General features: G+C 37.8%; 1 protein-coding gene across 1 annotated transcript in view; it reads right to left on the bottom strand.

Annotated features, from left to right (window-relative positions):
• Positions 1-13,085, bottom strand: part of LOC131478768 (zinc finger X-chromosomal protein-like) — a 31,499-nt gene that overhangs the window by 7,208 nt on the left and 11,206 nt on the right. Inside the window, 1 exon segment of the mRNA XM_058659330.1 lies at positions 2,052-2,609. Within this exon segment, the coding sequence (XP_058515313.1) occupies positions 2,052-2,609 (558 nt within the window).

Raw genomic sequence — 13,085 nt, forward strand, 5'->3', positions numbered from 1 at the left:
ATTTGTAATTAGGATAGGGAATTGCCTCCACAGATTCTAATCATGCTTACAACAAGATGCCCATAAAATTCAACATCCTACAATGCAAAATATGCAATTAAGTGTTTTCAGAGAATTTATGTAGTTGACAGGAGCTATCATTTTCTAATTTCAGTATATTTTCATTGACTTTCCCACTTCAAAAGAATTTCTTTCAGAACCAAACATCTGTTGATCTTGCAATATACACCCATCCATCTATTTGCTTAAAAGAGAGAATAACTGAGTAAAAAATGGAAAGAGTAGAGGAAGACAGAATGAAGACTCTTTTTCTTAACAGTTTGGAGGCTTTTCATGTTTTTAAAGGTTTATTTATATTTCTTGTAAAGGCAGATCTGTTCAGAGAAAGAAGGAGAAATACAGAGCAGGTCTTCCATCTGCTAGTTGACTCCCCAAATGGCTGCAAGAACTGACGCCAAGTCAATCCACAGCCAACAGCCAGAAGCTTCTTCCAGGTCTCCCATGTGAGGGTCCCAAGGCTTTGGGTCTGCCCTCTACTGCGTGCTCAGGCCACAAGCAGGAGCCGGATGGATACCACAAGTAGCTGGGACACAAACCAACACTCACATTGACTGCCAGTGCTACAGCGTGAAGGACTAGACTGTTGAACCACCGCACTGGTCCCTGGTTAATTTGACTTCTAAGGCACAAAACATTCAGAGTGGACCTGGTGTGGTGGCCTAGTGGCTGAAGTCCTCGCCGTGAACGTGTCAGGATCCAATAAGGGCGCTGGTTCTAATCCCGGCAGCCCCACTTCCCATCCAGCTCCTTGCTTGTGGCCTGGGAAAGCGGCAGAGGACGGTCCAAAGTCTTGGGACCCTGCACCCGTGCGTGAGACCCAGAAGAGGCTCCTGGCTCCTGGCTTCGGACTGGCTCAACTGCAGCCATTGCAGCCACTTGTGGAGTGAACCATCAGACGCAAGATCTTCCTCTCTGTCTCTCCTCCTCTCTGTATATCTGACTTTGTAATATAAATAAATAAATACATTAGTTAATTAATAATAGAAATTTAAAAAAAAGAAAAAAACATTCAGAGCTAGGTAAGGCTGAAGTCAGCCACTAAGAGTTCGTTTTGGGTTTTATCCAGAGGTACCAGGTGCCCAAGCAGCTGGGAATTAGAAAAAGCTTACTTATTTGGGGGATGGAGAGAGCATGGGAAGAAGAAAAAGATTTGCCACCCATGGCTAGGTACTCTCTAAATACCCACAGCAGGTTGTGAATTAGAATATGTTAATTTAAAAAAAGTGGGTAAAAAACAGAATCACATGAATGTAGAGAGCACACTTAAAAATTCAAATTGCAAGCACTACAGAATCGATATCTGTGAACTAAACAAAGCTGTGGCCAATCATGCACGGGTTAATGAACCAGCAAACACAAGGAAGAAAGCTGGCATCCCACAGAAATAAAGAACACAGGTTAAAACCTGTTTTAGGGCTGCTGTTGTGGCGCAGGGTGAGGCTGTTCCTCGCTAGCAAGCCTAGAAAAGCAGTAAAAGATGGCCCAATTCCTTAGGTAGCTATACCCATAAGGCAGACAAGATGGAATTTTGGGATCCCAGCTTTGGCCTAGGCTAGCTCTTGAAGCATATATATAAATCGCCAACCATCTTATCTATAAACTATTTGGAAAAAAAGATGTTGCTTAAATTCCAAAAGTAAAGGTTTACTTAAAAATTTACTTTAAAGGGAAACATGGCAATGAGATGAACAAGGGCAGCAGTCATCATAAAAAGACATATTCAACGTGAATGTCATTCATGTGTTATAATTCCTGTTACTAAAAGATCCAGACACGCATCTCATGACTTCATTAACATCAGTCCTTTTTCATTCTTTATCTTTCTCATCTATTTCCTTCTCAAGCATAAATAACTTTATACCTTTTCACTTAAGTATGGCTTATTTTACCAGGGAATATATGAAACTAATCTTAATTTTACAAAAGCCTAAAGAAAGAAAAATTTATTCTTGAAAGAAAGCTTTTATAAACACCTGAGCTCTAAGACTTACAGGAAATCATAAGGTAGTCCTCACAGTTGCCTTTATCATCTTCCTGGTCCACCGGGATCCCACTGGCATCTAAGATTGCTTCAGATGCACAATCTGCTACCAATATTTCTTCTGAAACTATGTCGGTGGTTAGAGGATCAGTGATGATTTCTGCTTGTACTACACTATCATGTACTATATGTTCAATGTGTGCAACAGCAGACACATGAATAGATTCACTTGTCAAAACATGTCCGGGCTTAGACAATGAGGCAGAAGTAATATCAGAACCTAAAACATCATCTGGGACTGGGCATTGTGCTAAAGAAACTTCTTTGGCTACATCCGAGTCAAACATTTGCTCAGGAATGATGACACTTTCAGATATATTTGCTTCCTCTAAGATATGTGAGCAGTGCACATCCTCTGTAACAACATCTTCAATAACATCTTGGATTACAACTGAGTCTGGATCATCCGGAGCAAAGTTATGCACAGTTATGTCTGAATTAGAAACAAAAACAGTTTCTTGAACTTCCACAACAATTTGGTCACTATCCATGTGTGCTGCATCAGGTCCTTGAAAAAAATTAAAATGACAAATTTCAGGAAAATATGCATCACTGTCTGAAATAATGTAAATAATACTATTTCACGTCTATCAGAAAATATGCTACCTCATTAATGTTCCTCGCATAATAAAAAACATTAAAGAAAAACAGAACCCATTTTAATTTGCATAAGAAAACAAAATTTTAACCCATGCATTTCACTTGGCTTACATTAACAGTTAGCAGATAAGTATCAGCAAAAGAAAACACTTGCAAGTAGTCACACAGAAAGAAAAAAATTGGGGGTGGACTCTTGAAACACTTAACAGCATAAAAGAATTCCTAGGACACTAAAAGGAAAACACATTACTCATCACAAATTCAGAAAATATAGCACTTTTTTTTCCTTTACAGTACATTTCACTGTTCTCATTTCCAAATCTTTGGTCACTCCTATATCCTTCTTTTCCCAAATTGCTTTACTTGTCCCGCCTTTTTAAATTGCAATGTAGCCTTTACGATTCTGGAAATTGAAAATCATCCCTTTCATCTAAGACATACAAAGATAAGGTCAGAACATAAAAATAGTAATTGGTTACAAAGCTAATTTGCGGGATCTGTGTAGTGGCACAACAGAGGAATCTCTGCCCTGCAGTACCAGCATCCCAAATGTGAACTACTTCTAGCTTTGGCTGCTCCACTTCTGATTCAGCTCTCTGCCTTACGTTGCCTCTACCTTAAGCAAGCAACAGAGGATGGATGAATCAAGTCCTCTGGGGCCTTACACCCACATGGGAAATCTGGAGGAGATCCTGGCTCCTGGGTTCAGATCAGCTAAGCTCTCTGTCCATTCTGGCCATTTGGCAAGTGAATCAATGGACTGAAAATCTTTCTCTCTGTGTCTCCTTCTCTCTGTAAAAGTCACCTTTCAAAAATAAAAATAAATCTTAAAAAAAATACTAATTTTTCAGTGAAAATTCATTGAGGATAGTTGGGACAGAACCTATTCTAAATTCTTTATCGCCATCAAGCCTCCTCCTTCTAGGATCGTAGGACCAATTATTTCCTTAGGATAAACATACATATAAGCTTTGTAATTGTAAAACCTTCCCAATCTAAGGCTACCAGACAATGACGACAGAAAAGTAGAGGAAAGAACAAATGAAAAGTCCAGTGATACAAGCAGATTTAATCAAGTTCCCATATGTTACACTGCATGTGATGTCTAACTGAAATATTTAAAATAAACTCCTCTACTTCGAACAAAATGCATCTATCCTATCAAAAAGGTAAAATTATAATAAATAAAACCAATCAGGCATCATGGTTCTTTAGCAAGCAGCAAATACTGAGACTTAATACCAAAACTATTCAGGCGATGTCAAACTTCTACGTCTAATTCATACTAGATGAAATTCAAGCAGATGCCTAATCTAAAGACTGGTTAGGTCTTCTAAGAAGCACATAGCTTCTTGTTCAACAAGAACAGAAGTAGTAAAATCTAGGAAGTCTTCAGTGTCAAATATTACTCATTTGAAATACAGAAATAGCAATGAAAGAAACTTTCACAAAATGATGTGTACCCAGTGTTTACAATACAATCTAGAAATTTGCAGACATGAACCTGAAAACAGTTAGAATGGTCCAAATTAAGATTATCTGCTAGCACTGTAAGCCCTGGCAAGTCATTTAAACTCTGGGTTTCAGTTTCTTCTAAAGTAGGACCACAATATCAGCCATGCACACCATCCAGAACTGTGCATCCTAAAATCTACAATGAGAGCTTTCATTACTATTTTGCACATAAAAATGGAGACCCTGACAGATGAAGCAACTTTCTCAAAGACAAACACTCTAAGTGATATCACAACTAAAAATGTTACTAGTTCTTCAATCTACCAATTAGCTCATTATCAAATTAAGCTGAAAAGGACTTGATTTTTTTTCTGCAAAGAACTTGTATTTCACCATTTCTTTATTAGCATTTGCCATTATTAAGCCACAATTAGCAACTGCAAGCAATTTGTTAAACACAAAAGTTTTAAAAACTCCTTTGTTTCCTGTGGAAATTACTCCTTCTTTTATATTGCTAATATGGTCACTTAAAATTATTCAAAGTCTATCTTGAAACTGTAACTATTTTGAAATACAAAACATGGAAACACAGTCCTAATCTCAAGCCTCCAGAATATCATTTTCTTGGTGCCATGATTAATCTGAAATTGTGGAAACATTTTTTCTATTGTTAGAATTGTATAAAGTAGCTCTTACGCTGCTTGTAAATGAGCTAACATGTCATTTGCTTGATGAAGAGGCTCCTTTTAGGAACATGTTAGAGTTGTAGACAGAATAGGGTTAAATGCAGAGGAGCTTGGAATTGTACTTTATCTCCTGAGCAATGAAGATCTGAGAAATGATATGACATAGTTGTTATTTTAAGATGAACACGCACAGAAGCTAAACAATGAGAAAAACAGTTTAACTGAAACAAATTAAGAAATAGATAACATAGTAAGGAACATGTAATAGGAACTAGCATGAAGAAAAACAGCATGTTAAGTAGAATTTTCTTGCCAGACCCTCTTGCCCTTTCAGCCTATATCATGCCTAAGCAATGTCTATGCTTTTATTTCTGATGCCTGTGAGTACAATACACTACTAAGGCTTATCACCACAGGTTTAGCAGGAATTATTTAGCTTATAAAATCTTAAAATAGATTATTTTGAATCATCTGGAAAGACCAAGTCTGATCCATTTAATCTTAAATGAAGAACTTCCAATGGCTCACGTTGGAAAGTTGAAGTGGAATAATACAGCTCAGAGATTTTAGGTCCAAAGGATGTCAATTTGTCATGGATGGAAGGAGTCACACAGGAAGTATGTGAAGAAACACTGACAGTCATAAAAGCAAGTCAAATCTCTGGCCAACAGCCATCAAATCGGGAGCTCATGAAACCACAAGGAATCATATTCACTTAACCATCTCAATTACCTTGGCTTTGGGTTCATTTCTCAAGTACCAAGAAAAAAATGCAACTCTAATACTTAGCATGCAGATATGAGAAACCTGAGGTAAGTGACCAAGCCAAAACACAACATATCTCTGACCAATGGAAACTGAGACAGAAATCTCATTACCTTAAACTGCTAAGCTGATGGTCACATTTAAAGGAATGCAAACTTTGGTGTTAAAAATGGATAGCTACTGCACAAACACTTAAAAATGCAAAGAACATGCTGACATGATACTCCACATAGGAGAACCAAAAAGCTCAGTCAAGAGACTACTGGAACTCATAAGAAACTTTGGCAGGGTGGTAGGATACAAAATTAATGAACACAAATCAGTGGCACTAGTGTACACAAATAATTCTATGACTGAGAAAGAAACTGTAAGTACAGTCCCTTTAAAAATAGCAGGGAGGAATCTTAAATATTTAGGAATTAAGCTAATTAAACATGTGGAAGAACTCTATAATGAAAACTATAAAACATTTAAAAAGGAACAGAGGAAGACTTTTGAAAAACAGAGGACCTTACCATGTTCCTGGATTAGTAGGACTATCATCAAAATGTCCATACTACCAAAAGTAATATACACATTCAACACAATCCCAATCAAAATCCCAAAAACACTGTTCTCAGAAACAGAAAAGAAGATACGAAAGTTCGTGTGGAAACACAAGAACCACGAACAGTCTGCTTAGAAAAGATGACAAAAGCACAGGCAGTCAAAGACAAAAATAAACAAATGGGACTATATCAAACTAAAAAACTTCTGTACAGCAAAGGAAACTGTTAACAAAGTGAAGAAGCAACCAACAGAATGGGAGAAAATTTTTACACACTGCACAAGTGATAAGGGACTAATATCAAGGATTTACAAAGAGCTTCAGATCCCAGGGAGGGTAAAAAACATAAAAATCAAACAACACAACAACAACAACAAAGGGCAAATGAAATGAACAGAGATTTTTCAAAAGAACAGATTCAAATGGCTAACAGACAAAGGAAATGATGCTCAGGCTCCGAGCCATCACGTAGATACAAATGGAAACCACATTGAGGTACCACCTAACTCCAGTGAGACTGGCCTACATTCAAAACTCAACTAACAATACCTGCTGGCGTGGATGTGGGAAGAAAGGCACCCTTTATCACTGCTGGTGGGAGGGCAGGTTAGTACAATCGCTGTGGAAATCAGTATGCAGAGTACTTGGAGAATTGCAACTAAACCTGCCATATGGCTCAGCTCTCTGCTCCTAGGAATATACCCAAAGGAAATGCAAACTGCATGTGAGAAGGGGATCTGTAATCCTATATTTACCTATACAGCAGCAGCACAATATACGATAGAAAAGACACTGAAACAATCCAGATGTCCGTCCAAAGAGGAGTGGTTAGAGAAACTGTGGTACATCTACTCCATGGAATATTATTCATCCATTTAAAGACTGAAATTGCACCATTTGCAACTAGATGGTTCCAACTAGAGATCATAATGCTCAGCGAAATAAGTCAATCCCAAAAAGACAAATACTGTATGTTCTCTCTATTGTAAGAAAGCAATCATGTAAATTGGAAGTATATAGTGATGGAGTAATAGAGACTACCATACCCAGATCTGAAGACACAATGTAACATGCATCCCTACTTTCAAGTCAAGGACGGACTCCCAATGAAACTGCTGGACATAGTTAGACAATGAGATGATGACAGACTGATGGAGTTATAACTCCTTATGAAGGACTATACTATTGTAACAATATGGGGAAAGCCGTCCAGGGTGTGCTGAAATTTGGGGAGGAAGAATTTCAGACTCTATAGAATTGTATCATAAAGTTCAAAATTAAAAATAAAACTAAAAATGCAAAGTGATTTTGGGACCGTTCTGGCTCTGCCTGCAATACTCATCCCATTTCGGTGTGTGCAGCCTTTTCTACTTCTGATGGATCGATCCATCTACCTGCCAATGGCCTGAGAAAGCTGTAGAGGATGCCCCAAGGCTTTGGATCCTGAGCCAACTTAGGAAATCCAGAAGAAGCTCATGGATCCTCGCTTCTCACTGACTCAGCTCCAGCCACTGAGGACATCTGGGGAGTAAACCAGTAAATGGGAGACATCTCCTTCCCTCTCCCTCTCTTTTTCTCTGTAAATATGTCTTTCAAATTAAAAGAAAATCTTAAAAAATGTGATTTTGCAATCATGAAACTAAGAAAAGCCTAGTTTCTATTTCCTTTTGTTTGTACGCTTCCTCTCTTGGGAAATGAATGACTCGGAGCTCCAGGATGACAATGATCTAGACTGTAATCCTACTGACGAAGGAAGTGACTCAACTGACAAATGGACTACCAGTTTTAAAAAGAACTCTCACTGCCACAGCATTTGCAATTTAGCTTAGAGAGTTCTGGTTTTCCTTTTGCTTCTTTTTCTAGGAAAAAAAATTCCAAGAGAATAAACTTTTGAATATTCATCATCACTGAACTTAATAAACTGAATTTACAATTAAAAATAAAAGCCTAGATTCATTTGAACAGTGCACTAGTAGTGTACTCTGCTGCTAAGCATACTGACGAACACTTAGAGAATTTAAACCATGGTGCTAGTGACGGTTGCACTGAAAATTAGGAACATTTTATTAGAAACTGAGAAAAGCCATTTTGGTTACATCACTATAGGTTTAAGAAAACTCTGTTATGTGATCATATGGAAAGTGTAACTTGTAGCAACTCTGATATATAATTTAGGGAATTTCAACCAAGTTTTGTAAAAAGCTTCTTGACACAAATTCAAGAAAAAGAAATAATGGTAATTTCTATCAAGCCCCCCCCCCCCCCAAATGAAATGCACTTGGGAAATTCTGAGGCTATTAAGAAAGGGAAGAAAAAGTGAAATTTAGAAGATTCTTTGAATCACAATGCGACCAGAGAGTCAGTGGCTGGGATCTTGCTGAGGGGGCTGCATCAGCCCTTTTCTCTGCCTTGCTTGTTGGGCTTTAGCAGAATTCAAAATGGCTGGCAGTAAAGCTAGGAAGGACCCTAGGAAGGATTTCGGAAACTCCAAGACAAATGCAGTTTCCCTCTTGCAATTCCAGGTGGGCTGCACTCATCAACAACCTGAAATGTAGCCATGGATGTGTGGGTGTGAATCCTACTGCGTACAGTGCAGCCACGCTGGAAGTATGTCATTGCAGAGGTACCTAAGCTGGTGGGAACTGCACCAAAAGACTTCAAGGTAAAGCGTATTACCCCGTGTCACTTGCAACTGGCTATTCATGGAGATGAATAACTTGACTCTCTCATGAAGGCCACAACTGGTGGTGGTGGTGCCATCCGACACATCCACAGTCTGACTGTGGACAATACAAGAAAGAACAATACAAGACTAAAGCATGCCTGTATTCCTTATTACCTCAGGACTTTCAGTACTATACCAACTGTGCAGTGTTGGTGATTCCAAGCAGAGTACATCTCTATGAAAAACACAGTTTTGCCTTTTTGCAATCCTATTTGAGCAAATCAGAAGTTTTATTAGCTTTCCAACCAACCAAATTTCTGCATTCAAGTCTCAATCATATTTACGTGGAACTGCGACTTCAAAAGAGCTATTGATTTTGATGTAGTGGGTTTTGATTGATTTGACTGTTTTTAAAAAACTGCCTGGATTTTAACTGTAATTATAGTAAGTTACAATAGCAACCATTTGGTTTTGTACCGACATTATTTCTACCCACATGTATAAACCCAATAAAGGTCATTTCCCAAAGGGAGAAAAAAAAGTTCTTTGCCAGGAAAAGATTGGGGAAAAAACCAAGGAAGATTTAAAAAATTTTGTCTCCATGCACAAAATTAAAATATGACTCACAAAAACCACAATAAAGGTGTCCAGCATGAAACACTGGACAACTCAATCAATTCAAAATAAAACAAAATAAAATAATAACACAAACGAAAATCTCTTTCAAAACAAGCAAAAACAATAGCTTAAGTGCCAATTAAATGCAACAAAGTCTTCAGAGATTTACTCTAAGAAAACTGCTGGTTTGAAGCAGAGGATATATATTATGAAAAAAAAAAGTTTGACTCCTGAAATTCTAGGATCAAGGAAAAGGCTGATAGCTTACTATATCTGATGAAAAAAGCAAAGAAAACAGAGCACACAACTGACTATTCTCAGGTTGTAAAACTTGAGAAAGTCCACCTAGATAGATTTGACAGTTTCTTTACACTAGTGACTGAATGCTTCCACAATTTACCAACCTTGGACCAGATACTCAGAAGCATCTGACTTTGTCAGGTGCAAATAAGTGTTCATTGCTCTGGGGTCAGAAGGTGGATAATAACTGCGATTTATATTATATTATATTATATTATATTATATTATATTATATTATATTATATTATATCATATTATATTATATTATATTATATTTTATTATATTTTATATATAAATTATTATTAAGCATACATTAGTAGTAGTAGTGTATGTATTGGTGAATGTATAATAAGTGTATAGGACTTATATTATACATAAAAATTGTTTATGTAGAATATAATATAATGTATAATATAATATATACATAAGGGCTTATACACTTAAAAATAACTTACATCTAAAATATCACAGAGACTTGATTAAGACAGGCACTGCTTAAGAGTTCCAAATGGCAGATCCGGCGTGATAGCATAGTGGTTAAAGTCCTCGCCATGCACGTGCCAGTATCCCATATGGGTGCCAGTTCTAATCCCAGCAACCCCACTTCCCATCCAGCTCCCTGCTTGTGGCCTGGGAAGCAGTCGAGGATGGCCCAAAGCCTTGGGACCCTGCACCCGCGTGGGACACCCAGAAGAGCTAGCTCCTAGCTCCTGGCTTTGAACTGGCTCAGCTGCAGCCGTTGTGGCCGCTTGGGGAGTGCGCCATCGGAAGGAAGATCTTCCTCTCTGTCCTCCAAATGGCCAATTTTAGAAAAGGATTTATTGCTAAGAATCCTGTAGACAAGTCAATGTATTTACATTTAGAAAACACATTCTAAAAACCAGAATATACACAGTGATGACACAACTGGGCCTCCAAAGATGCCTGAATTCTAATCTCTAACTCTTGAAATGTAACATGGTCAGGCCCAAGAAATTCTGCAGATGTCGTAAAGGTAATGTTTTCATGACAAAATAACCTCTTTAATTTCACTTATTATAAACATTTTGAAGTACATTTGTTTAAGCAGCCAAAATAATAATAATAATAATAATAATAATAATAATAATAATAATAATAATAATAACAGCAACAACAATAATAATCTTTTGGGTCTAAAGTCAGGGATATGTGGTGGAAAGGAAAATAAATAAGATTCAAAGGATGAAAGGGATTTCAGTCACTGTAGCTAAACAAAACCACAGGCAAAGCACGAGAAGGAATTTAGAGGTTAACCTGTTGAAGCAAAGAGTATCCACCAGTTGACAACTGCAGGGCATAAGCAAAGAATATCTCCATCTTAAAACTGCAAGGACTACATTTTGGAAAAAGTACAACTATTATTAGAACTGCATTCTCTTTCAGAAGCACTGAGCAAGGAAGAAGGCACTGCAGAAAAACTTGTTTCTGAGCTTGTGAAGCTCTACACACAGAAATCAGTTTAAACTAGCACTATGCCTGTCTTTCTGAGTCACAAAACTGTAATATATTTGCCTTGTTTTAAGTCTTTAAACTATGGAAAGGTGGTCTTCTAGTACAGAAAACTAACCTTTTGAAAGCACTTTGGAAGGAAGAACAGATAAGATGCAGCTATGTACTGAAAAGTAAAATAATAGCATTACAGTACAATTTTGACACTGATACAGTACAAATAAGATTATGCTAGGAGTTTTAGGCAGGTCAGTGAATCTAAATAAAATTTAGTATCAGATGTAACAGTTCCACTGTTGGGAGCACTGCACCTGTCCCCTGCCCTAAGGAGAGCCTGGACCCTACTTCCTCTTGGAGACAGGTTTCAGGAAGTGCCCTGTGATTGGCCCTTTACTGCTTGCCTCAGGCGTGTAAGCTGATTGGAGGATTGAGAGATAGCCAGGGGCCTCGGGGGAGGGGTGAGGAGGTTCTCTGTGTAACGGAAATAACGGACTTAACTGACTTAACTGAAGGCTTCTGGGTAACGGATTTAACGGATAGGAGGGCTATATAAGCCAGAGGCTTCTGCCCCAAAGGAGGAACTGAAGGTTGGAATAAAAGTGCCTCTGAAATGCTCTCCAGTACCGGGTGATTTCTTCCGCGGGACGGGAGACACAGATATCTGGTACCGTGACTCGGACAGAAGTTAGCTGGTGAATACCAGGAAGGTAAGTAGCTGAGCAGATCGCTCAGGGAACCGCTTACAGTGGGAATTAGTTTACAACTGAGCCTTTTGCTCAGGAAGCCGCACTAGGCGGGGACGTGCACGTCAGGTTCGCAGGTTAGCGACAAGAAAAACAAAAACAAAAATAAAAAGGTTCGCGGTTGGCGACAATAAGGTTCACGGTTGAGTGACTAGAGAAAAGTTAGAGCAATGGGGAATTTGTCCTCCACAGTGCGCATGCAGCACCTGCTGCAGAGATTGTTAAGTGAGTCAGGAGAGTCAAACTCGGAGGATAAGGAAGAGGCCTCTGGAAGTGAGTCTTCTGAGGATCCTCCACCCATTAAAAGCTTGGCTAAATGCTTTGCTCTGATAGCAGTTCTTGGGATGCTGATTTTGTTAGTCAGGCCTTATATTGCTACAGGTGGCCGCTTTTGGATTCATGCAGACCTCCATTACCTGACCCTAAGTTTTCTGTTGCCTGGTTTTCTACCTTTTAAATATCTTTTTAGTATGATCCGAAAGAAAAGGTCAAGAAAAAAAAAAAAAAACACAATTTTATCTCTTGTAATTCTTAAGGTTTCATTTGTGATGTTTTCAAAAATAAAAATTTTATTGCAAATAATTTGTTATAGAAGTTAACTGTAATTCACTAATAAATTATTTCAAGGTATAAGTTAAATTGATGTATTTATTTTATATAAAGCATTTTTAGAGTTTAAAATAATTCTTGTGTTTTCGGCTGGTTATCAAACTTCTCACTGCTTTAAATTGGTAAAGATTTTGTATTTGTTTTAAAGGTATTTGAATGATGATTTCATGTCAATAACGAAACCTAACCTATAATGTGTTACACTAACAACAACAAAAACCTTCTTCTAGATATTTTTAGCCATCCTTAAAGGGGCATCCAAGAATTCAAAAGTTTCCAATTCTAGGGTTTCCCTTGGTATTCTTATGAGGCCTCAAGAATGCCAACGGATTTATCTCCCGTTTTGTGGAAACAGTTAATCAGGTTGATTGGATTAAGATTATTGCCAAATGTAGTAAAATTCTGTCGTGTCAAACTGTTGTATACATCCATGGAGTTGTGAAGGTTTAAATTTTAGTTTGCAATGATGAAAAGATTTCATAACGCTGACTTTTCTTTCTCAAGGTCTTTGTTCAAGACTATTTA

Source organism: Ochotona princeps, chromosome Y (assembly GCF_030435755.1).
Source record: "Ochotona princeps isolate mOchPri1 chromosome Y, mOchPri1.hap1, whole genome shotgun sequence".
NCBI lineage: Eukaryota > Metazoa > Chordata > Mammalia > Lagomorpha > Ochotonidae > Ochotona > Ochotona princeps.